Below are 26,591 nucleotides of genomic sequence, written 5' to 3'. Positions count from 1 at the left end.
GTCTGTGCCATGCAATATGGCACTTAAACATAGGGTTTTGTTTTGTTTTGCTTGTCATGCTGTGATTTCTTGTGTGATGGCTTCAATCCCTACAGGGGACCGGAAGCTGGGTCACCATAACTTGTCTCAGGCAAAGGGGGTTCATCTGCCACCTCCCTCCAGGCCACCATGTAATCCTTTGAACTTCCTAGTACACTGCAGCGCCAGACTAAACCGGACCAAGAGCTCTGTACAGCTTTGATCACTGTCTTCAGACATCAGAATTCAGAAATAACTAAATACCAGGTTGGAGAAAGAGCTTAAAAGCTCTCAGAAATCCAGGGCAACAGGATTCCACAGAAGACAGGCCATAGGGTTAGTGTACGGGAATCAGGTTGGAAAGAGGAACTCCGCTGGTGAAGAAAGGAAAAGGTCTGTAAGCGTACAGTCGTTCAGAGTCCAGGGGCTCGGAACCCGCCTGTTTCCTCGGGTGTACCCCGGGGATGGAGCACAAGGCCCGCGCGTCCCAGTTAAGTCCGGACCCGGGCAGCGGAGGCCAGCGTCCTGGGAGGCTTGCTCTCCGAGTTGGGGGCGCCGGGCCGACCAGCCTCTCCCCGGATTTGTGACGTGCCAGGGGCACCAGTGGTGACGGGGCCACCACTCAAAGCCCGGACGTCTGGGCGGGGGTCTCCCAGGCCAAGAGCCCCGATGGGATGGGGAGGGGGCAGGGAGCAAGGCGCCCCCGGGCTCCGGGGCTCCTCGCAGCATTAAAGTGAGCGCCGAGTCCGCCGCACTAGCGGCAGGAGGCTGGCGCCGGGCGGGACTCCAGCGCCCAACGCGCGCCTGGCTGCTGTGGCCGCGTCGGCGGCGGTGGCGCCCTGCTCGGAGGGGCCGTGCCACGCCCCCGCGGAGGTGGAGCAGCGGCCAGGGGCGGGTCCGCAGCTGGCGGCGCCCAGGCCAGGGGCGGGGGCTGTGGCAGCAGCTGCAGCACCGGCGGCTGCAGCAGCGCCAAGAATTGTTGCAGCAGAGGCGGAGGCTGCTCCTGGACGCGTCCGGGCCGCGCAGCCCGAGCCCCAGCCCGGAGGCATCAGGCGGTGCACTGGGTGCTGCGGCTGCCGCTGCTCGCCAGCTGCTGCCCGGGCCCCCGCTACCACCCGGGCCCCGGCCGCCGCCCGCGCCCCAGTGGACCCCGCCCGCTTGTGCGCCCCAGCCGGGACGCCGCCCCCGGCCGGGTCTCCACTTCTCGGCCGCACCGCCCATGACAGCGCCCGCGCGAAGATGGCTGCGAAGGGCGCGCACGGCTCCCACCTGAAGATAGACAGTGAACTGGATCGCTGCCGCGCCGAGGGCCACTGGGACCGCGTGCCCGAGCTAGTCCGGCACATGCAGACGCTGGTCCTGTCCAGCGGCGGAAGCAACCGACGAGCCATCCCGAGCGCCGTGTTCACTTCCCTGGACACCGGTGAGTGAGGGAAGGGGCTGGTTCACAGGCTCCTAGCGCGCGAAACGCGCCTCCTCCTCCAGGAAGCGCGCCCCGACTGCCCCCGGCCGGCGATGGCCGTCTTCGGTATTACTCCTCCTTAGTGCTGCTGATCTTAGAGGTAGCCAAGGTAGTAAGAAAGGTTCTCCCCTAGGACAAAAATCGTGCAGGTTGGGGGAGAGAAAGATAAGTGGCTTTTGCTCTCTGCCCCTTAGGATCATGTGGGCAACTCAGGCTACTGGGAAATGGTGGTATCTGCACGTGTCAGATCAGGGCTCCGTCTAGACTCCCGCACCGCCCCTTAACTCACACTCCCCCCACCCCCACGCCCAGGTCCTTAATCTCCGATAGGTGAAGGCTCTCTGTCTCTCCTTGCTCCTCCTCTCTCTCCCCCAAGTCAAGTTGATAGAGGAGCTATGTCCACAGCAGATATGCTTCGAGGGATCGATGAGCGCCAGATTAGGGGGTGGCAAAGTGTTGAAAGAGACCTGGTAAGCCTCAGTTTCCTCATTTGTGGCAGAACTCGGGTCCCATCTAACCCTGGCAGTCGGTGGCTTTAGCAGTAAGGCTGGTTTGGCTGGGCTGGGCTCTTGTGCTGGGGAGGGAAAGCACCCTGATGTGGCAGTGGGGGAGCACCCCGCCCCAGCTTCCAGTCTCAAATCCTGTTCCTGGTGCCTTCAGTTCAGCCTGGAGAGCCCTCCCTGAGCCCTCTCTTTGTGCGCAGCCACTTCTGAGCCCTTTCTTTGTGCGCAGCCACTTCGGAGCCCTGTGGAAGGAGGCGGGGAGTAAATAAATACAGATATAAAGAGTTTTAAAAGACTGCCTGTGGAAGGTACTGTGGGGGAGAAAGAAAAATAATAATAGGAATAGTAATAGCTAACACTTATCTAGCACGCAGTGTGCCAAACATTTTCCTAAGCACTTTAATCAACTTATTAATTCCTCCCAACAACGGCATAAAGCAGGTACTCTTGTTTACCTCACTTACAGATAAAGACACTGAGGCACAGAGAAGTTAAAGTAACTTGATCATCCAGCTGACAAGATTTGAAACAGGATTTGAACCCAGGTTTCTGAGTACATCCTTTAACCACGTGCACTCTTACCTCTCAAAGATATATAGCACAAAATCCCAGCTTGAAGAGTTGCCAAAATGGATTGGGAGGCAGAGAGGTGATCAGAGGGCAACTGTGTGTTAGACTGTGGAACTCAGAGGAAGGGGAGAGGGTTTCAGGAAGTAGAATGTGTACTGACCTGTGACTGGTGTTGAAAAGGGCAGAGTGTGTCCGCCCAAAGAGGAGGAGGGATAGAAGGACCTTGTGGGGCAGTAGATGGCAGGGACAGACAGTCCGGTTGAGCCTCTGAGGTAGCTCTGAGTGTGGCAGTGAGGGGTAATGGCCAGAGCTGGTGCATATATGGGAGAAGCTGGTGAGGCCTACCCCACTCAGGGCAGAAGAGAGAAATTGCAGGTTCCCCTCTGTCCTCTATGTGGGGTGTGAGGTGGAGTGAGACTGGTGAGGGTAAGAATGGAAACTGACCCACACGGAGAATATTGGGTCCTGGGTGAGGTGTGGGAATCTGAGTCAGGTTGGCACCACAGAGGAGCATGCTGGGACCAGGACGGGAACTGGGCGTCTCCGAGTCCATACAAGGCTGTATTTCCTAAGCTGTTCTTTAGGGGTCTCAAGGATGTTGAGTAGTTAATTAATTGGTATCCCAGGAAGAAAGGGAGCCAAAAAAGTTAAAAAATTGGACTTAATGGATTAAATATTAGTAAAGAGACTTTTTTAAACTGCAGGACTTCTCAGAGCCTTTTATATACTCGTCTGTATATGATGTACAAGCCAAGGTTAGAGTACAAATACTACATTTCTCAAAGTTACCTTACTATGTTCTATGAAGTATTATTGGGAAACACTGGTCATGGCGTAGTTTATAAATAGTATGACATAAAATGCTTTCTCTATTTTTTTAAATTTTTGTAAACAGTGCTGTGTGGAGGGCAAATTATTGTCCCCATTTTAAACATAGGGACACCAAGGCACAGAGAAGTCACATAATGTGTATGTGGCAGAGCCTGTACCCAAGCCTGGGTCCCTGCCACAAAGACTACTAGTGACAGAGTTGGGGCATGGCGTGTGGCCTGGCTTCACTATGGGAACGGACTAGCACAAGGGAGTTTGAGGGGTAGTAGGGTCTCCCCTGCCAACTTTTGGGTTTGTTTCTGTGATTATTCTCCCATTGTTAAATTCAGATACACTATTCCAAAATGCACACATGCACATGAGCCAGGAAAACAAATGACTCCCAAAGCCTGTGCACGGAGCAGTTGTTTGGAGTATCTACTATTTTGATTCTCTCTCCACAGTTTTCTTGATCACTAGAGGAATTAAGAGCCTGTTTTGGGGGGAGTGTTAGCACTGAACCTCCCCTGCAGCCCAGAAGGAGAGTCTTAAAGTCCCACCTGGCCTGTTAGACTTAGTGTCTGGAAGCTTCAACAGTTACCTAATTTGGGAGAGGGGAGGAAGGTGCTGAGGAGAAGCTAAACCCCAGCTGAACCCCATTTTACAGACTGAGGCCCTGTTGTGTATCTCTGCGGTTTCTTACAGAAACGAAAAATCCCAGAGCATGAATTTCACTGTGGGGAGTAAGAGGGGAGGAGCCAGCTGGGGGGCCTCTTTCTGGTCTGGTGGGAGTGAAGGATCAGAAGAGGCTCCCACAGAAGAGGCCCCAACCCCCTTTTCCTGTCTGGGGAGGCTGCTCCCCACCACCTGCCCAGGGTTTGGTTGCTACTGTTTGTACATTTTCTTTCAAACTCACATCCGGTTTAGATTTGGTCAGGATGGAGCAGGGGAACCCCAGAATGTGGTTGGCTGTGATGGGGTTTTGTTCATATAAAAACAAAGAGCCCATCCAAGTGGTTAAAGAAAACTTTATTATGGAAAATTCCCCAAACATCAAAAAAGTAGCGAGAACGATGAATCTCATGTATCCATCATCAGCAACAGCGATTATAAACTCCTGAACCATCTTATTTGAGTATTTCTCCCCCATTTCTCCCTGGCGCTGCAATATTTCAGGATGTATTATTAAATAAGAACTCTTTTTTTTGGGGGGGAAAGGGAACAGGACTTTATTGGGGAACAGTGTGTATTTCTAGGATGTTTTCCAAATCAAGTTGTTGTCCTTTCAACCTTAGTTGTGGAGGGCGCAGCTCAGCTCCAGGTCCAGTTGCCATTGCTAGTTGCAGGGGGCGGAGCCCACCATCCCTTGCGGGACTCGAGGAGTTGAACTGGCAACCTTGTGGTTGAGAGCCCACTGGCCCATGTGGGAATCGAACCAGCAGCCTTCGGAGTTAGGAGCATGGAGCTCTAACCGCCTGAGCCACCAGGCCGGCCCAAAATAAGAACTCTTGAAAACTATCACTACCATACCCTTAGCACATCCTCCAGAAATCTAATGACGACATTTTACAGTTCATTTGTTCAAATCAGGATCCAAATAAGGCCACATACTGCCTTTACTGTGCCCCCCCCCGATTTTATTATGAAAATTTCAAATATACAGCAAAGTTGAAAGAATTTTGCAGTGAATTCCTGTATACTCACCTACCAGATTCTGATATTTTTTCTATACTTGTTGTGTCACCTCTGCCCCTCTCTGTCCACCTTGAGTGTGTCCTAATCTGCACTCACCACCCCCCATTTTTTTTCCAACTGAATGATTTTTTTTTTTAAACTGGAGATTGTTTTGAGTGGCTCTTCAGTTGAAGTTAGAGGTGGTATTTGAGGCAGGTGGCCTCATTAGTTTCGACCTCTTCCTCCTCTAAGGTTGGAAGGTCCCAGCCCCTCTGCAGTCCTGAGAGGTGAGCAGCTGCGGAGAACGCTGTGTCCCCATTTGACTGACTGAGGAAGGGCCTGGTCTGGGCTCCAGGCTTGCTGGCTGGACCCAGGTGTACCGACAGTGAATTGGCAGATTGTGGAGAAGGGAGCACCATCCTGCAAATGTGGGTTCCAGAAAGGAGGCAGGTGTCCTTAAAAGGGTCTCTGTGACCTGGTACCCTGAGAGAGGCCTAGAGAAGAAGCTAGAGGCCAGAGGCTTTTCAAACAAAAGGGGTAGGATGACTGAGTAGCTACTAAGTGGTGGCCTGGTTAAGGTCTCTGTCAAGAGCAGGGGGCTGGGCTCGGCTGCCAGAATCAGTCCCCAGAGTCTGTCTCCCTCTGACAGGAATGCCTTCCTAATGCCCCTGGGAGGAGAAAAGCTGGAGGACTTTACCCAAACTGATTAGGGAGTAGGTTTTGGACAACAAGATGATAAAAAGCAATTTGCTTTACCTTTAGAGAAGGACAGGAAAGCCTCTATCCACCTGGATTCTTATTTAGCAACTGAAAATCTAGACTTTTAATTCCAAAATATCCTTCAGTTCCATAGACTGGCCAGTTAAGAATAGTGAGATGGAAAGAAAAGGGGAAAGGAAAAGAAAGAATGGCACAGGGAGAAAAATTGGGCAAAGAAGAAAAACTAAATTTCCAACACCTACTGTGTCTGCTAAACCAAACACAGAGAGATTGAGTGGGGGGTGAAGAAGAGGGCAAAAGGCTCTGGAGAAGGACCTTAAGTATTAGTTTACAAAATAGTCTAACTCATAAGTATGACAGTGAATACAATCCTTATCCCTGTCCCTGGAATTACTATTAGCTTTTAACCTATGGTTTACAGCTCTTAGACTGTTCTTTATTTCCAGAAGCTCTGCTCTGCATGGGAAGCAGGGGAGATAGACTATTCTTTGGCTGTGATATGTTACTGTTATGAATTGTGACCCTCACAATATTGCATATCTTTATTATCATCTATAAAAATGGGAATATCCACTTTTTAGGGCTATGCTGATTCAACGAGTTCCCACAGTCAGCAGGCCCTCAACAAATAGTCTCTCTTTCTCATTAAAAGGCACTCTTGTGGTTTAGAACAGTGCTTCTCAAACAATCTGAAGTATCAGTTTTATGTTTGTTTCTACATTCCCAAGCTGCTGTGCTCTGATACTTTTGTAAGGTACACAGACGTTTACGCCCCAATTTTTCAGTATTCCATTCAACAGATTCAAAATCATTCTGTCACGCTATTACCAATCTTCGTGAACGTGTACGGTAAAATGTCTTCACTAACCTCCCGGGATCCGGTCTCACTCACAGACCTACCCCGCTGCGCTGACCGAACTTCGAGCAGCAAGCGTTCAGGAGACACTCCCATTATTCTGAGGAGCTGTGAGTGCCCTGGGGAGTGTTTCAAGATTGAGGGTTGCTTGGTAGGAAGTTGGTTTCTCTTGGCATGAAAGGAATGGAGCCAGTGAGCCGTGAGGAGCCCTGTGTAGGGCAGTTGGGTGACGGGGGCGGGGCCTGGTGGCCGGTGGACTTTGCTGCTGCGAAAGGGGTGGGGAGTGGTGCTGCGCGCTGGTGCTGCGTGCTGGCGGAGGAGGGCGGGGACCCAGCCGGTCAGATCGTGGGGAGGAGCTGGTTCCTAACCCCACCCCTGGTTTTACGGAGGCGAAATAGGAGGGAGGGGAGAGCGACTGAGCCCGAGGCCCACCCCCCAGGACTGCTGCTCAGACACTCACTGTGTAAGCAGCCCACCCCTCCTTACAGGCGGAGATTTGGAAATGAAGACGAGTGTCTTTCATTCCGGGGTGGATTTAAACTTTTGTTTTTGACTAGGGAATGTATTCACATGAGTCAACCTTCCAAGGTACCCAGAAGTAAAGAGTGAAAAGCCAGCCTCCTTCCATCTCTGCCCCCTGTCCCTGTAAGCCAGCAAGGCTCTCAGACATTTGTGTGTCCTTTTGAGTTTTTTTACGCATAAGCATACAGTGGCCCATGACATTCAATGTGTGCACTCTGCTTTCATATCAATTTATCTTGGAGTTCATTTCATAACAGCACATACAGAGCTTCCTTTTTTCTGGCTACATGGCATTGCTTTAATCATGCTTTAATCAACTTCTTGTTGATGGACATGAAGGTTGTCTCTAATTTTCTGCTATTATAAATAACACTGCAGGAATGACCTTATATGTAGGTCACTTTACACAAGTGTAAGGACATCTGTAGCAGTGGAACTGCTGAATCAAAGGGAATGTACAAAGATAATTTTGACATATGTTGCCAAATTGCCCTTTATAGAGGTTCTACCAAGAATGGATGTTCATTTGAACCAGATACATTTTTGGCCATTTCCTCCAAATGTCAGTTTTAGAAATCATGAGGTAGCAAAGGATCCGCCAACAAGCTGTGGCATCTTCAGAGGGAAAGTCTCCTGTGACTGGCTTCTGGGATCTCGGCTTTCGGGATGGTCTCGGCATGAAATCTCCCTTAGGGAGGGAGAGTCTTCTTCAGAGGCACACAATTTGGGACCAGTGGCTTTGAGTTGTGAGCAAACTGAGGTCATTCTGAGAGGAGTGAGTGGCGTCCGCAAGTAAGTCTGAGAACACCATCCTGGCAGCAGAAAGAGCTCTGTGAAGAGATGGGACCAAGCACACATTATGGAGACATTTTGGATCGGCACATAACTCCCTAAGCCCCGTGGTTCCTGCTGGGGTAGTGGAGAGGATCTGATTCACTCGGCAGCTGTGTATTAGGTGCCTGTATTGAGTGGTGGGTCTGGTCCACACTCTGGTTGCAGGAAAGGGGCAATGAGCCAGTCACACCAAGCACAGCCGCCTGAGGCCATTGTGAAAGCACACTTGACCTCGAGCCCTGCACACTGAACATCCGATTCCTACCCCATCCGGCTACCTTTGCTGTAGGTAGCAGAACTGTGGTGGTCCCAAGACTGTGGTGAGGGAGCTAACAAATGAAACCAAGCAGTATACATTCACCTGCCAGGGGATGAGGTCTGCAGATCAGCCAACATGTGAGTGAACTCCAGAAAGTGCCAGTACTAAACATGTTCAGGATTTGCCTTGCAACACAAGAATATCTGCTTCCCGCTTTAATTCTTCACTTTGGTTACTAGGTTATCCCTGGTATGTTCAAATACTTTCAAATTGGAGAAGTGCAATTATAGTTACATGGAAATTAGGAGCACGTGAAAATGCATTATTAAACCACCTCATATATTTTCCCTCTTCAGTCGTTCGGGAGGAATTCCTTCTTGGTTTAAGAACTTATTTATTACCCACAGTGGGGCATGTGTGTGACTTAGTCCCTCATTTGAAATTCTGGGAATTTGTCCCAAGTCCTGGGAACTCTACCTCCCCAACCACTAAACGACAGGAAATAAACCAAAAAGGGCGACTTATGCTTGTGCCATGACAGAATGCCTGTGTTTTTTTTCTTTAAACGCTGTTTAAGTTTGTGGACACAGTGTCTTTATTGATTTTCTCAGACCTAGGCCATTCATGTGCAGGGGTGGGGGAGGGTGGATGGGGAAAGGGGTATGTGCCAGTCTCTATATCTGCCATGTTCAGGGGGTCACTGCCCTGTTTTTCAGATGACTTTGGAAAATTACTCCTGGCTGAGGCCCTCCTGGAGCAGTGTTTAAAGGAGAATAATGCCAGGATAAAAGACTCCATCCCTTGGCTGGAGAAGAATGAGCCGAAGATGAATGAAGCCAAAAACCATCTAAGTAGTATCCTTAACCACGGAAAGCTGTCGGTGAGTTGTCAGCCCTCCAAGCCTGGCCGCCCCCCCCCCTCCTCCTTCCTGTATGCTGTCAAGCCCTCCTTGGGTCATCAGTCACCTGAGCAGCAAGTGCCTCTTAAGGGCTGGCTTTGCGCTGCCCAGTATAGTAGCCATTAGCCATGTGTGCACTTGGAATGGGGCTAGTCCAAACTGAGATGTGCTGTCAGTATAAAACATACACTGAATTTCAAAGACTTAGTACGAAGCAAAGGATGTAAAAGATCATTAATTCTTTACATTGGTAACATGTTCAAATGATAATATTTTAGATAAATTGGGTTGAGTAAAATGTTATTAAAATTAACTACATATTTTTACCTTTTTTAATGTGACTAGAAAATTTAAATTACACATGTGGCTTAATTTATATGGCTTAAATTATATTTCTGTTAGACACTACTTGGTTGACCTAGTACGTGCCTGGTCTTCTTTGGGGTCTCAGGGAAATAAAACCTCAGTGAGCCCAAGATCTAATTGGAAATAAGCAAACATGCAGAGTTGGCTAGCGACAGAAGAGCTCAAGAACATGACAAGCCAGTTTAAGTCTGTGCATTTACTGAGCACCTATTGTATGCAAGGCACTGAAGGGAGGTTTAGAGGGAAGTAGAGTCACAGATTTCTCTAGACTTTTACTACTCAAAGTGTTGTCCACCCATAGAATGGGCATCATCTAGGAGCTGGTTAGGATTTAACAAGCTCTCCGGGGGATTTATGTGCACATTCAAGTTTGAGACTGTTCCAAATGACAGTGTATCTCAGCTATAGTCGAGGTATTGGTATGTCATTAGAGACCCAAAGACGTGATTTTTCAAGACATGTTCCAAAGTAATATATTTATTGACCTACACATCTGATTGCTACCTAGTATGCACAGAGCATTGTGTTGTGTACTTTGAGGGCAATAAAGATGAGTCCATCATGGACCCTGTCCTCTGGGAGGTTGCAGGTCTACTGGGAAGATAAGTCCTATTATCGTCAGATTGTCGGTTGTGGACTGTGGCACATGCCGCGGACGTGGTGTACGTGTGCAGGCAAGTCCGAGGGGGGCACTCCTTGGGGTGAGGTAGGAGTCAACTTAGGGAGATGGTAGTACTAGAATTAGGTCCGTGGGGGAGGGCTGGACCTTACAGAGGGAGGAATATGGACATACAGAGATAGGACAGAACGTTCCAAGCTAAGGAAGCAGTGTGTAATCTAAGGAAGGACTCTTATACGAATTGCATTAAAATATGTTCATTAGTAGGAACAAAAGGGAATGGTGGGTAATTAGCTTATAAAAATACACTGGAGCTAGAGAATGAGGACTAGAACACCAGACCAAGAAGTGTCCAGCTTTTTCTGTAAGCAGTGTGGGGAGGGTGTACTGGAAGTTTTCAGGTTGCTGCCTTTAGACTCCTCGACAGGGATTATTGTAACTCTGGGTGATTTTACATCAATTTAAAATAGCTGCTTGACCCTGAGCATGTCCCCTGACCTCTTAGGCCCTCCAGTTCCTCATCTGCCAATCAAAAGGGTTGGACTTGATTGGTGGGTCCCCACCTTTTCCACCATGACCCCTTTTAATTTTTTTTCTTTCCAGTAGACTACATTAAATATTTTTAAATTGTTTTTAAAGTAAAAATGACTCCAACTTATTGTAAAAGATTCACTACGTACACAAATAATTTGACTAATAAATAAAAGTTTTTGTTTGTCACCCCCACCCGATTCCCATCCCCAGAGTTGGGCACTGGTCACCACTTGGCGTGTGTCCCATACTCCTTTCTCTGTGTGTTAAAAACACACATCCACATATAAAACTTTCTTATTAGAGTCGTAAGATGCATGTTTGACAAGTAGCTTTCTTGCATAAGATCTGTCCCTTGGAGTTTTCTCCATCCAATGCCTCATTCTTTGTATTGGCGGAATCATATCCACATGTATTGTTGAAGAAACTCTTTCGTCTACCACATCACGTGTGTTAAGTACAAATTTGATCATGCTTTTTTCATCAAAGACACATACTGAAAAATTCCCTGTGATCCAGGCCAAAGCCAAAAACTTGATGTTGATCAGGCAAAATAAAACATTAAAAGTAGTGTGTGTGATTCTCATTCTTACCCCAAAGGCCAGAGGGTAATCTTCTGGCTGGGGGTGGTTTTTCCTGGCAGCAGAGGAAACCCCGGGTAGATTCCCGTGTATCCTGAGTAGCTCTGATGGGATGAGGAGGAGAGTGGAGAGCTGGGTCCTGAGGCACCTCGGGGTAGTTTGAAACCTACTCTCAGTGATCTCCAAGATCCTGTCCCTCTCAGTTCTGCAGAGGGTGATGCAAACGAACCATTTGTCATAACTTGTTCTCCACTGAGCGCCAGGCATTGCACCATCTCATGGGTGCCTCACGGTAACCCTCTCAATGGCATTTCCTAGTGTCTACATTTTCCAGGTGAAGAAACTGAGACCCAGGACATGTGAAGTCACTCAGCCAAGGACCACAGTAGCAGGTGCAGGACTTAAACACCTTATCTCCACATCCCAAGTTCTCATGGTCTTTGCCACTTCTCAGTGCTATCTCCCCAAGGCCCGGAGGGGAGGCAAAATAATGACAGAGGAACTTGGGTTAATGTTTGTGATGACGACACTCCTGCTTTTATAGGTCCCATTTTGCCTCTGACGTTTTTGCTCATCTGTTCTCTCCTCTTACCTGGGCGTCCACTGATGGTCATTCTTCCCTTTTCATTGATAGAGACAAGGAAGCACAAAGCCTAGGGGGCAGACCAGCTCCACACAGCACCAGGATTATGCCCTAGATGGAGTGACTTTCGGCATAGCATCCTTCCACTGGGCCAGGGCTCTGTGGTTCCCTGACTGTTGGATTGACAGGCCAAGAACATTTCAAATTCAAATACATGGGTCCCACAGAGTGTAGCCAACTTTTAATTCTGCCATATATGCGAACGGACAGTTAAAAACAAAAAACCCAAAAAAGAAACAGCAAAACTGCACCACCTTCTATTACCATCATTCCATAAAAGAACATACATCTTAACACCAAAAAACAAGACGCATATGCTTTCAGCACTAAGGGCAGCTTTTCAAATAGTATAAATTTAGCTTTATGAAACATTCAGCACATTGTGCTTAATTTTCCCCCAGCTTGGTGAAGCTCTATTTTAGACTGTCATTGGTCCACCAGGAACCACTGAGCCCCACCCTTTCATCACGCCCTGAAAATTGTCCTTCTGAGCTTAGCTGCCCTTTTCCCCATTTACGGTAGAACAGGATAATAATAACAATTACTCATGCCCTGTATTTATCTAGCTGCTTTCTAAAGAAACGTTCAAAGTTCTTTTGTGAACTTTGCACTATTAATGCTCTTAGAATTGCTGTGATGGGAGATGAGGGTTGGTGTTATGAGCTTGTCCTCACAATGGGCAAAGCATGGCTGAGCAGGGAGGAAATGTGCCTGTGGCTTCAAACCAGTGGGGAGAACAGCAGAGATGTTGCCCATCTTAGAGGGTCCATCGGCTACATGCCTCTGGGGGTGTGTAATCTATGACCCTGATCTAGGAGAGTGGGTGGCCTATTTGGGGAGACTAGCAAACGCCCTTGAAAAAGTCAGCCTTTGAGAAGTAATCAATAGTCAGTGGGTCAGGCATGCAGAGGCCAAATGGGTCCACTTGGAAGAGGCATTGCAGGAATTCAGCAGAAGGGAGGCTTCCAGGAGGAGGTGGACCTGAGCAAAGCCGCAAAGGATGGAAGAGAATCTGGATAGCATGAGGGAAAGGGGAGACTTCCCGATTGGGAACTTGTGTGAGCCGAGGCAGCATGTGTATTTACAAAAACCGGCGAGGAAGGAAAATTTGGCTGTTTTGTGCTCCATGTATCTTGGTTGGCTTTTGAGAGGATAGCAGATGGTGGGGAGTGGTGGAGGCTTCCCCTGGGGTCACATGTGCCCCAGACTCCGGAAAGGAGTCAGAGGCAGCACCTTCCTGTTGGTGACAGGCCAGGAGGGGGGGCCATCTCCAGGGAACTCTGTGGACAGGACTGATGCTAGTGGTCGGGACCGTGCCCAGAGCCTGGCCGGAGGGGTGGTGGGCCGGCTGAGCACAGACATGGAGACAGCAGGCTAGAGCAAGTGGCCTCAGAAGGCGGGACATCTTGGAGCTGAGCTGGGCCCACGTCAAAGGCTAGGACTCTCAGGCAGGGTCAACCAGAGCTCGAAGGACCCTGAGGGAGGCCCTGAGAGTCCTTGTGTGGGGTGAAGATTTGGGCATAAACAGCACTTGAAAAAGTAGGGCAGAGAGAACAGGTTTGAATTTAGGTACTTGATTCTGCACTTTCACCTGCTTCTGATGAGGGAAGGAAGGTGGCCCAGCAGGCCTTTGCTCTCCTCCCTTCTGTCCCACACTGCTGATGTGGCCGCTCTCCCCATAGAGGTCCTCTTGCTGTGGGTGGGAGCTTCAGCTTCAGGCCTCTCACCTGCGTGGGCTCTTTCCAAGGCCTCTCACCTAATTTGTTTGTGTTTATGCATATATGTATGTATAGAGGACCCCTCAGATTTATAAGCTTCAGGCTTCGCAAAACATGGATGGGTCCCTGACTCCCAACTTGTGCTGAGAACAAATAACTGAATTCCTTCTTGAGTGCCAGCCTTGGGGACTGCAGAAGAGAGAAGACAGAGCCTAGTCTCCACAGGCTGCCTGCAGTCTAGCTAGGGGCCTAAGACACATGCTCATGGAACAATTAGGGGCTCCTATAAGAATTTCAATAAGAATTTCAACAAGTAGGCCATGGACTGCAGGTGTGGAGAGAAGGGAGCTGTTGGCATGAGCTCGAGGGTAGGGAAGGCTTCTGGGAGGAGGAGAGAGCTTCTGAGCAGGCACTTAGAATTGTCATGGCTCAGTGGGAGTAGTATTCATCCCAGTGTACCTGGTAGGGGTGGGGATAGAGGCTACTGACAGGGGACAGTAGACAGAAGCCTACTAATGTGGTCCTTGTCCTTTCAGCCACAGTACATGTATGAGGCCATGCTTATCCTGGGCAAGCTGCATTACGTGGAGGGCTCGTACCGAGATGCCATCAGCATGTATGCACGGGCTGGGATTGACGACATGTCCGTGGGGAACAAGCCCTTGTATCGGATGCGGCTGCTGGCAGAAGCCTTTGTCATCAAAGGTAGGTATGGGCGCCGACTGGGGCTCCCCATCCTCGTGCCCAGCTCCTTACACTCAGGCCCCCTGTGCCAGGAGCAGGCTGCAGCTGTAGGGCAGCAGATGCTGTATTGAGGGTGGGCCTGCTGCCGAGGTCCAGGCTATTTCACCCCTGGTAGTGCCCAGGCACTCACCTGCCAGGTGGAGACCAGTGGTAACCAAGCATGCTGGCTGACAGCAGGTGCTAGGCTGGATGTCAGAAGACTCAGGTTCTCGCCCTGGCTCTGTTGGCAACTAGTTACCCACTAGGCGCCTGTGGGCAAATTACCTCTTTACCTTTCTTAGCCTTAGTTGACCAGTCTGCAAGACAGGGTTGTAATACCTGCCCTCACAGGGTTACCATTACCAGGAGGAATCAGTATTGTGACCAGGTTGAGTAAGGCTTAAACAACGTGCCATCCCATTGTCAGGCTGGTGCTGGGGGCTGACATTGGCTACAAATCGGGTACTCAATGGGGTAGAGGAGTCTGTCACACCTCAGCTATTTGTTAGGCACCTGTTGTGAGCGGCCCAGGGAAGTGGTGCCACGATCCAGTGATGGGCAGGTCAGAACCAGTTCCCAGGGCGAGGGGTACTCTGGTGGGGACCCAGGCACACAGGGTCAATGATGTAGGAATTAGATGATATGGGGTGCTGTGGATGTCCCAACTCGGGTAATAGTATCATTGAACTGGATCCTGAAGCCGTTCCATGTTAGTAAAAACTCTACTCCAAACTCTGTGCTTCAGGCTGACGCTTTCTGGATCCACAAGCCCTGGGATCACAGAGCCTGAGGGGTGGCCCTTGGTGGTAGTGAGGTTTTGGGAGCCCCACTGCCCAGGAATCTTGACTGTTTGATTCTCTCCCTATTCCAGCACAAACCAACTCCTACAGAAAAGTTTAGAAATATATGTGCCCCTGTGGGGATTTGGTGTCTGGCATTGGTGTCACCCTCTTTCCATCATAGATAGGGATGTTCTCCCATCTTATAAATGGGGAAACTGAGACCCAGAGAGGCTATATAGCTTGTCCAAAGTTACCCAGAGATTTGCAGTGGAGCCAGGACTGAAACCTCCACTCTCTGACATCGGCCTTGGAATAGGAGTCCACATCCCTATTCCTCTGTCCCCTTGGCTCGCAGGGGATTGACTGTGACATCTTCGCAGGGCACAGCCTCCTTGTCCCTGGCTGGTGGGGCTTCCTGAGGGCTGTTTATCCACTGCTGGGTCCCTGGATCCCTTTCTTCGTTGAGAGATTGCTCACGCCATCTCAGGAAATCTTTTGGGAATGTCACTCTAGACAGACCTGGTGCCAGCCAGCAGGAGGGCAGGTGTCCATCTAGATGGTCCAGTCTGTGAGCTCTTCTCCCTTTGCCCTCCTGTCCCCCTTCTCTGGGTCCCTGGCACAGGCCAGACTTGAGGGTGATCTTCCTGTGGCGTCTGGGTCTTTCGGGCCTCTGGGAAACCACCTCTGCCATGGACTTCCTGAACCTAACACCCTTCCTTGGGGGTCCTTTCCAGCACTTTTTTCCTGTAGACCTGGCTCGGTGCCTACTGCTCCCTGTCTCCTGCTCTCTACTCTTTCCAGCACTCCTCCAGCTTCTTGGTGGTCAGAGGTCCTGCAGGGGAGGTAAGGAGCCGGGCACCGCGGCGTGGGCTGCTCGGTCATGGTCTGTGCCAGCTACCCGCTCCTCACTGACTGCATGCGGCCTCCTGCTTGCCTGCCTCCTCTCTACCTGTCCTCCCTGTCCTGTTGCAGTAACTGTGCCCTATTGCTTGGCATGCTGAGTTTCACCTGGTTCACCTGTATGTGTTTGAGACCATGCACAGGACCTCCAGAGCATGCATGATGTTGGTTTTCCTGGGTTTCGGGGTACCCAGTGGTTCTCCCCATCCAGAGTGTAGGGGGTGGGGATGGCTGGTCATTGGTCCTGATGCTTTTTATGAGCAAAGGGGTTGTCTTGGTCTGCCATAACAAAATATCATACTCCAGGTGGCTTAAAGAACAAGAATTTATTTCTCACAGTTCTAGAGGCTGGGAAGTTCAAAATCAAGGTATCAGTAGGGCCAGTGTCTGGTGAGGGCTCTCTCGTTGGGTTGCAGATGGTGCCTTCTCACTGTGTCCTCGCATGGCCTTTCCTCCATGTGTACATGGAGCAATCCCCCTCTCTTCCTTTTCTATTAAAGCGGCTAATCCCATCATGAGTCCCCACCCTTGTGATCTCATCTAACCCTCATCACCTGCCAAGGCACCATCTCCGCATACCATCATATTGGGGGTTAGGACTACAACATATGAATTTGGGAGGACGCAAACATTTGGTCCATAGAAAGGATGGTGGCAGCAGGAGGCCACAGAGTTCACAGAATAATGGTACTTGTTAAGCCCTCATTCTGCCAGGTATGCCTTCATTGAATCCACACAGAACCCAAGTGGGTATTCTCCTCATTCCCGTGTTACAGACCAGGAGTTACAGTTGAGGAGGTGGAGGGACTCATTTGGGTTTCGCAGGAAGTGCTACAGCCAGGATTTGAACCCAGGCAGCCAGAGTTCAAACACCCATGGTCGTGCTGCTCAAAATCTAGACTGAGAGGAATCATAAAAATGATCTAGGCCAATCCCTCATGTTACAGATGAGGACACCAAGGCTAATAAAAATGAAGCAATTTACCCAGGACATCAGTTAGCTAATATTTGAACTAGAATGTTCTACCCCCAGGCAGCCTCTGGATTTTTAGGCTCTGTCAAGCTCTAGGTAGCGCTGCCGAAGCCTCCCCTGCCTACTCTGGAGCACTCCACCTAGCCAGGGCCTTATACCACAGCTTATTTGCCATTTGCATTAGATTCTGCTCCATGGTTCCATTTGGCTCCATCCAGTGGATCAGGGAGTTTGATTCTCAGGCACAGCTGGCTGGAGGGAGGAGGATGGGCCAGTGTACCTTGGGGAAGCCTGAGGTGGACAGGCCTGGAGGCTGTGTCAGGACTTGTGTGTGGTTGTCTCCAGTGTGGAGCTCTTGTTCTTGTTGGAGGAGTCAGGAACAGGTTCTGGGGCTCTTCACCTCCACCCCCCAAAGACATAAAAACACATTCAACTCATTTCCTTTTGCCTCCAAAGCAGAGGGACTTGGCAGCGTCACCCTCTGAGGCCTGTCTCATAGGATTTGGCCTTCCTCTGAAGTGGGAGGGACATAAGTTAGACCAGAAGATGCCTCTTGACTCGCAGGGAGGGCTTTAGACATCAGTCTGGGAGGGAAGGGGGCAGTTGCAGCAGTCTTGGGTTTCTCCTGCCTGAAATGCAGAAACGCACACATATATGTACGTGCAAGATGAGGGTACATGACCCTGCAACTTCTCTAAGGTGAAGAAAGGTATTATCCATGTCAAGTTTGTTCAGAAATAGTATATGTGCTGCCGAAGCGAGCACAAGTTTGTTCAGAAATAGTATCAAAACCACGGAGTTTTCACTAAGATAGAAAAATAAAACAGCTTCATGGGAAGACCTGTCATTTCCCTGTCTAAGCAATCTGTGCCCAATCTCATGGTGGTACCTGAGAGGTGGGCTGGACCTTGTCAGAGCCTCTGGCTTTGGAGTAAGAACTGCTTCTTCCCAGATCATGCCTCCAACTCCTGGCCACAGAGAGGCAGCCAGGTTGACTTACCTGCCACTCAGTAATGGGCCTGTCCTGTGGCCCGCTGCTCCCAAGTCACCCTCCGGCCCTGGGCAGAGCTGAGAGCCCTTCCCCTGCCCATCAGAATCTCCTGTTCAGTCCTTCATTCCCTAAGGACCAATTCCTGAGCCCCTCTGGTATACTTGACTTCCATGGTACACCCGGAAACACGGGGTGTGGACCCTTCCCTCTGGAACCAGGTCAGACTGGGGAGGGGAGGCAGGATTATCGCATGTGAACCACCCAGGAGCTTGATAGAAATGCAGACTCTCAGGCCCCTCCCCAGACGTGTTGAATCAGAACTTGCATATCATTCCTAGTGATGTGTATGCACATTCCAACTCGAAAAACACTGCCCTGAAACTCTCATTTTATACATTTGTTGACTGGCGAATTCACCTTCAGTTCATCTCTATAAGATGGGAGGTAGTTGTTAATGCCTATTATATGAATAAAGAAACTGAGGCTTGCTGGGTTTCTCAGCCTGTATATACCAGACCTCAGCTTGGTGGCCAAGTGGTTGTCTCCCCAGCTTGTATCCTGCCTGTGACAGAGGAGCCTGCGAGAGACCACAGGGAACAGTTATAGTTAACTCCAATGGATTCATACAGGCAGGAAGGGTATAGGAGGTGCGGAAGCCCAGAGAAATAGAAGTTGCTGGCACTTACTGTAGTGCCTGGGGTCTGGCCAGGAGAGACAAGGCATTTGGACACAGTCTTTCTGTCCCTGAGGATAGCCCAGAGGGGGCCCTTACTGGGCCTTGTGGAGATAGGGGACTGGAGCCTTTCCTGGCCTCCTTCAGCCCTGAGTGGGAGCTGCACCCACCGATGAAGCCCTGTTCTGCTATCCTGTGGGTCTGTTTAGTACAGAAGCAGACTGGGGCCCTGGTGTTGGTGGGCTAGATGGCCAGAAAGCACGCGTTTAGATGTCAGCATCAGTCACCTTGCTTCAGAATAGGGAGCCTGCCCCACTCCTACCCACCCTATTCCCCAGGCCCTGCAGTGGCTCCATTGGGACTTCTGCCAGCCCCTTGCCCCCTGCCCAAGCATGTCATGTACCAGGGGACGGCCCTAGGAAAGGAAATGTTCCCAGAGCCTTCCAGGTGCAGGTGATAGATGGCACAGCCCACCACTGTTTTGGTTTGTTTGGGGGGAACATCTTCCATTTACTTTGTATTAAAAAACAATTTAGTATACTTTGGTTTGAGGCTCTTCGCAGGACACATGAGTGCCGCCCACTCTCATGAAGCCCTTGGCAGAACCCTGCTCGTTAGATTCCGTGCGCTCCTGGCTGCCAGCCCTGTCTCCCCACGAACTGGAAGCCCCTGGAGGACAGGTGGCCATCTCTTCTGCACCCCCAGTGTCCTCTCTCTCCCCTCCCTTTCTGGAGCCCCATGCTTCAGCCACATGAGGTCTGTTCCTGGCATCCAGCAGGATCTCTTAGGTTGGTGCAAAAGTAATTGCGGTTTTTGCAATTATTTTTAACCTTTTAAACCACAATTACTTTTGCACTAACCTAATACAAAGTTATGTCCCTTTACCTTTTCTTGGGTCTCTGTCCTCGCAGTGGCCCTAATGCTCCTTTCAGACACAGCTCAGGTGCTTCTTCCACCAGGAAGTTTCCCTTGATTGTTCACCCTACAGCATTCTCTCCCTTCTTCAATCTCATTTGGACCTGGGCCCAGAACATCTCCCCAGTTAGAGGTCAGTATGTTCCTCCTGCCAGGGGCCTATCCTCTCATACCATGTTTCCCCGAAAACAAGACCTAGCCGGACAATCAGCTCTAACGCATCTTTTGGAGCAAAAATTAATATGACCCGGTCTTATTTTACTATAATATAAGACCTGGTCTTGTATAATATAATATAATATAATATAATATAATATAATATAATGTAATGTAATGTAATATAATAATAATATATAATTAATACAATACACTATAATATAATTTAATACAATATTAATACAATACAATATAATATAAGACCGAGTCTTATATTAATTTTTGCTCGAAAAGACACCTTAGAGCTGATTGTCCGGCTAGGTCTTATTTTCGGGGAAATAGGGTCTATATGTGGAATTCCAGGTTCTTAGCTGGGAGGTGGCAAAACCCTCATTCCTATACGTGACCTCCACTCAGCCAGTCCTATACTTCAGGAATTGTGCCCTCTGACATCATGCTTCTGGAACCAGTTCCCTATAACCAGACTTATGGTTGTAATGACAAAAATACAACTCCAACTAGCTGGAAAAGCCACAACCAAAAGGGGGAGGGACTGGAGATTTCTGAGCCTATGTAACTGGCAGGTTGTTGGGGTAGGTGGCATCAGGCATAGCTGGGTGCACGGGCCCCACGTGTTGAGGTCTTTCTCAGCAGCTCCAGCCTTACGTGGCCCTGCAGCATAGCACTCAAAATCTTGGAAAGAGAGTGCTTCAGGGACCATTCTCATTGACCTGGCTTGGGCTCATGCCCACCCTGGAACCCGTTACAGTGACCAGCTCTTGGTTGCTAGGTTAGTGCCAGGGGTGGGATTCCCCACCAGAATCTCGTGGACAAAGTTGGAGGAATGGTTCCTCAAAGGAAAGTCAGGATGCTCTTACCAAAGTAGGTGAAAGGTTCGGAGGGCAGAACCCAGAGCTCAGGCAGAAGTGACTCACCTCAGGTTATCCCATAGTGACTGTGTCCGGAATTGAACTTGTCTTTCTTTGACTCTGGCTTTTGGGCTCATCCTTGATGCCCAAGTTGTGGAGCCTTCCTGGATGAGCTGGGACGTGAGCCTGAACTTAAGGAGGAATCATCTGCAGATGAGGGGGAGAGGTACTTCCAGGTAAAATCCAAAGGGAAGTGGAGGTGGCTTGTTTGGAGGAGGGGTGTAATCACACCTTCTTAGAGAGGCGGTGCGTGTGGGAAATGAGGGTGCATTGAGAGCCCGGCAGTAAGGCTCAGGGTGTCCCTTTTTGCTGGAGTTCTAGAACTTTGGCCCCAGGTAACCCCACCATAACTGATGTGGCACAATCTGTGTCCCCTAAAATCAGACCCACCTATTGGTCAATCCCGCAGGTGCTCTGCCTGGAGCAGAGGGCTCTGGGCCCTGGACTCTAGATCTAAACCTTTGTGTATCCAGGGGGACACGTCCTCTTTGCTGTTAGTCTAAGCCCGGAGGGATATGCCCAGCTTTGATGAACGTGCAGGATGCTGTAAGACCTGCACCTTTGACACCTCAATCCTTTCCCAATTCATCTCCAAAAGCCCCAGTGCCGTCGTCCACCTCTCAGAGGGCTGTTCTGTGGCAAAAGTCTTCCTTCTCTCAAGCCTTCCTGTGTTGCTTTCATTTCTCTGGCACTACAGTGTGATAGTGATATGGGGGAATGACCCCCCTTTCTCTAGCTTTGAGTCCTGCCCTGAGCTCTACAGACCTTAGTCCTTGGTGCCTAATTTGGGGCTCGTAGTCTCGTAAATGGGCAATGGGCCCTTTGAAAACCAATTCTGCCCTGGGTCCCGCCTCGCCAACCCCCTTTTTGATCTCTCGCACAGCCCAGCACAGGGAAGCCCCAGGCATGCTCTGGTCAGACTTGCCTGCCGGCTGACCAGTAGAAGATTGGCCTGGCTATGGAGAAAAATGGCCCCAGTTCACCCAAAACAATGCACTGACATGCTACATTGTGAAGGTGCTATGAACAGTAAAAATGTAAAAATCATTAAGCAGCCAGGAGAATTACAGTCAGCAAATTCTCCTCGCCCCTCAAGATTTTTTTTTTCCTTTTTCTGTTCTCTTTCAGCCAATGCAACCCCAGCTATTCTGCTCTCACCTGAGATTTTGTGACTTATTAAAACTTCTAAAAATAAAGAACCAGGCTACTCCTAGCGCAGGATATGGTGACAGATTTGGTTTGGGTTTTTTTTAGTCCTGGTATGGCAGGAATTAGCTGTTTATTTTGGTTTACTTCTCAAAGGGGCGTGGGTTATTCGCCTTGACAGGAAGCGGGTCAGCACTTCTGGTACTGCTTCCCTGGCCCCAGACTGTGGGCCACGGAGTGGGAGCCTGGCTTCCAGATGGAGAGGAATGAGCAGGCCTGAGCAGGCGGCTGTTGAAGGGTCTTAGAAGGAGGCGGGTGTGTTACTGTGCACACCAAGCCTTTGATGAATGCCTTCCTGGACTGCAGGATACAAAACAGAGCAAGATGGTAAACAGAATCCCAGGAAGATCACCATGGGGCCAGAGGGGAAGAAGTTGGTGTGGTCTCCACACGTCTTCTCCTAGCAGCCCTTTCCTCCATTGTTGGAGGCCACCCTGGAGAGTAGGCAGTGAGCGGTGGAGTGTGGATAGGGCTTGGAGGCGTTCATTTGAGAAACCAGCTCCCATACTTGAGTGATGAGCTGTAACTCTCATCAGATACACACGGGAAAGGTGAGCCACCATGGGCTGACCAGAAGCCCGAGGCTTGGGAGCCCCTGGTGGGGTCACTGAGAGTCAGGTATGACATCTGGAGCCTGGGCCGAGAGAACAGACAATATTGAAGCCTGAAGACCAGGAGCTAGTCTGGACTCTGTCACTTTGAGCTGAGTGGTGTTGTAAGGAATCTCTTCTCCCTGAATTTGATTTCTCATTTGTCATTCTAGGGAAGGGCAAAACCGCTACCTAAGAGGTCATTGTAAACATCACTTGAAAATGTTTTCCGAGAGCATACGTTCTATTCTTTATAAATACCATCTAGTTTAATTGCCACCACCACCCCATGAGATAGGCGTTGCTAGTATGCAATACCATTTTTTGTGTTTGGGGAAATTTAGATCTCCATAAACATTTTGAGGTATATCCTTCCAGTCTTTTTTCCTACGGGTTTATATGGTTTTTTTAAATAAAAATAAGTTCATGCAGGATTATTTTATAACCTGTTTTTTTTAAGTTAATATTTTTATGAACCAGTTTCCAGTATGTGTCTGCATCACTACTTAAAGTGGCTTCATAGCATTTCATTGTAAGAATCTCCTGTAATTCAGCAAACTTGTTCTATTGGACCTGTAATTTGAATCTCTTTTTTTTTTTTTTTTTTTTTGCCATTATAAACAAGGCTTCAGTGGGTATCCTTGAAACTAAATTTCTGCATATATCATTAATTTTTCCTTTTTTTTTTTTTTAGGATAAATTCCAAGTAGAGTTATTAGATCAAAGCATCTGTACTTTTTGGAGACTTTGATACAAGGAGTCAAATTGCCTACTTTAAAAAAGAAAAGTTTTCAATTGATAAAATTTACAGAACATAAAGTTTAGCATCTTAACCATTAAACATTTTTAATTGTGGTGAAATACACGTAAGATAAAATTTACCATTTTAACCATTTTTAAGTTTATAGTTTGGTAGTGTTAAGTTTACATTATTGTGCAAACAATCTCCAGAACTCTTTGTATCATAAAACTGAAACTCCATCCCCATTAAATAACTCCCCATTTACCCCGCCCCCCCAGCTCCTGGCAACCACCGTTCTACTCCCTGTCTTTGTGAGTCTGACTACTCTAGGTCTGGGAACCTCATAGGAAGTGGAATCATATAGTATTTGTTTTTTTGTAACTGGCTTATTTCACTTAGCATAATGTATTTAAGGTTCATCCACATTGTCACTTATGGCCGGATTTCCTTTGTTAAGGCTGAACAATATTCCACTGTGTACATATACCACATTTTGTTTATTTCTCCTCCAGTGAACACTTGGGGTTGCTTCTACCTTTTGGCTATTGTGAATAATGTTGTTATGAACATGGGTGTACAAATATCTCTTCCAGACCTTCCTTTCAGTTCTTTTAACCCAGAAGTGGAGGTGCTGGGTCATGTGATAATTCTATTTTTAATATTTTAAGGAACTGCCAGGCTGTTTTCCATAGTGGCTGTACCACTTTACATTCTCACAGTTGCCCACTCGTGTGTGATTTATGAGGGTTCTTCCCTATCTGGCCTTGAGGTTTCCTCCCTGAGGGCTGAAGCAATGACTCACATTTCTTCTTCCCCCAACCCCACCCAACCCAGGATCCCCAAACTCTGTGTTTAGACCTCTATGGGTGCCCTGTGCTCTGGGACCAGCGGGGTAGGCAAGAGGAGGTGGGGGGGGGGGGTCCACCCATCTGGAAAGTTCCATTGCAGAGGAAGCGGTGTGCTCTCCACCTCTGCATCCCAGGGTGGGGCTTCTTGGAAGGGCAGCTGTCTGGGATGTGATGAGTCATCTCAGACTGAAGAGGCTGGGACCAGCCTGGGTGTTGAGCCCCTAGTCGTGCCAGGATCAGCTTGCCTCCAAACCAGAAATTCTGAGGTAATGAAAAAGCAAGCATTCCTCTTGAAAGGGACCCTCCCTTGGCTTGTAGAGCTGAAAGGCCCCTCTGCCAATGGGAATCGGGAGGCAGTACCCGGCACTTCCTGGCAGCCCTGGCTTTCTACCTGATGGACAAGGCTGTGTTACAACCACTGGGATCCTTTGAGGACCTTGGGCTGAGGAGCAGCTGGTCTCCCTCTGGATCTAGTGGTGTGGTCTCGCCGCTTGTGCTGACACACTCACAGGCACAGGCTGAGTGTATCCCAAAGGGGGGAGTGCCCAGCAGGTTTCCAATCAGATGTTTATGGACAGGAGAATGTACCTGCTTATGAATCAAAGAGTAAATAAAAGGTATAGAAGCCCTTTTTTTTATGGGAGGAAAGGGTGACTGGACTGTGAAAAGCCACTGCCAGCTCCAGGAAGTGTTTTGGTTTTCTGTATGTTGGAAATTATCTTAGTGAGGAAAACCTCAGTACCTGTAGCCCCTCTGCTTTGATCTTTTAGTTCTCCAGAATCATAACTGCTTCGTTTTAAAAAGGCCTTATATCTATTATTTTTAGATAAATTGTCATACAGTAAGGTACACAAATCTTAAGTGTATAATTTGATGAGTTGGACAAGTGTAAACATCCGTGTAACCAACACCCCAATAAAGACAAAGGACATTTCCCCATCATCCCAGAAAGTTCCCTCAGGCTCTTTCCCAATTAATCCCCTCCCCCACCCTCACCCCTACCCAGGCAATGTTTGGTTGGTTTCTATTAAAATAGATTATTTTTGCCTTTTTTTTGAATAGCATATAACTGAAATAATACAGCATGTGCTTTTTGATGTTTGGCTTCTGCACAATATAATTTCTGAGAGAGTCATCCATGTTGTATGCGTGTCAGGAGTTTGTCCTGAGTAGTAGTCCATTGTATAAACGAACAATTTGTTTATGAATTCTTCAAGAACCATTATTTAAATGGAGTGGGAGAAACCCATTGGGCTGTACACTCAGCAGGAGTGAATGTGACCATTCCTCTATGAATCCATCAGTTCACTCACTCAATGCCAGGCCTGCTCTCACTGGGTGCAAAGATCAATCAGAAATGCACAGATAGGATGGTGACCACATAGGACAAAGGCATACACAAATGAGATGCAGCGAAATATTCTGCTGGTTTGACTCTGGGAGGCTTGAGAAGATTTCAGAGAGGAGGTGGTTTTACTGTGAGCTTTCAAGGAGGATGGGATTTAGAATTCTCAGAGAAGCATGGTGAAGAGGCCTCTGCTGGGAGCAGAAGGAACGAATGAAGCATGGGGGACGTGGAGGCCCCACAGACAGACATTACTAACTTCACCACTTTGCAGTGGCCATCAGACTGGCAGCCTGAACCTGCTAGGCAGCTGGCATCGTCCATCCCAGTTCTGGGCCCAGAGGTGGGGTAGGAGGAAACCCAGCCAGCAGCACCGCTCTCAGTGGAGGGCCACAGGGCAGTTATGTCTTCTGGAGTTGGTAGTGTCCTCCTGCCATCTGCAGGTGGTCTCCCAGGCTAGGCCTACTGGACAAACAGTATGTTTGTCCCACCTTCCTGCAGGGTGGACAGGCCACGAGTCAGGGGAGCCGGGGCTGAACCAGCACTGGCAGTGAGCAGTGGAGCTTGCCTTCTCCTGCCTTCTTTCTACGTCTCCTCCAATGCTCCCTCTATTTCTCTTCCCCCTTCTAGTCCTCTCCATTGAGGAGCTGAAATGGTCGTGAGTCATTTGGCAGGAGGCACGCTGACACTCATCCTTTGTATTGAGCAAGGACCTTCGCAGGCTGAGGCACTGCGACCTTTGGACCTGTTCACACCCCAGCGTGGTAGAGGACAAGGTCACTGCATCTGTGTGAGTTGGGATGTAGCCAAGAAAACAGTAATTCCTCACCTTGTGTTGGCAAAGCGCTTTGTACTTTGTCAGACATGGTCAGGCTTGCCCTCTTCAGCCAGCCAGCCAGTGCTCGCTGAGTGTCTACTATGTGCCAGGTTATAGAAAGGTAAACACAGTAAGATTGAGTCCTTTCAGGAGCGTATAGTCTGCCTGCGCAAATATGTGAACAAATGAGTATGAGAAATGGTGGGGTGGGAATATGTACAGTACAGACCAGGGCCCAAGGAGGAAATGGTGGGTTATACCAGGGGATGTTAGGAGGGGCTCTGGAGGGGAGATGGCCCTCGGTGAGGCAGACGGGGTGTGGTCATTTTGGGTGAACTGGGGCAGGGGTGTGCTTTATAGGCAGCAGGGCAGCAGCTGGGCGCAGGAGGTTGGGTGTGCATGTGGCAGTTGTGGTGT

At 49.1% G+C, this 26,591-nt stretch overlaps 1 protein-coding gene across 3 annotated transcripts in view; it reads left to right on the top strand.

Annotated features, from left to right (window-relative positions):
- Positions 1–939: 939 nt before the first annotated feature.
- TTC7A (tetratricopeptide repeat domain 7A) overlaps positions 940–26,591 on the top strand; it is a 113,315-nt gene continuing 87,663 nt past the window's right edge. For 2 of the 3 annotated variants that reach the window (XM_081069363.1, XM_081069361.1), the window contains exons 1-3: positions 940–1,441; positions 8,945–9,108; positions 14,121–14,289. In XM_081069363.1, coding sequence (XP_080925489.1) covers positions 1,258–1,441; positions 8,945–9,108; positions 14,121–14,289 — 517 coding nt within the window. In that variant the 5' untranslated portion in view covers positions 940–1,257. Of the gene's footprint in view, positions 1,442–8,944; positions 9,109–14,120; positions 14,290–15,823; positions 15,933–26,591 lie in introns of all 3 variants that reach the window. The other variant, XM_081069362.1, reaches the window with a different exon arrangement.

The sequence above is a fragment of the Rhinolophus hipposideros genome, assembly GCF_964194185.1.
Source record: "Rhinolophus hipposideros genome assembly, chromosome: 12".
NCBI classification, from domain to species: domain Eukaryota; kingdom Metazoa; phylum Chordata; class Mammalia; order Chiroptera; family Rhinolophidae; genus Rhinolophus; species Rhinolophus hipposideros.
This window is presented reverse-complemented; position numbering and strand designations above follow the sequence as displayed.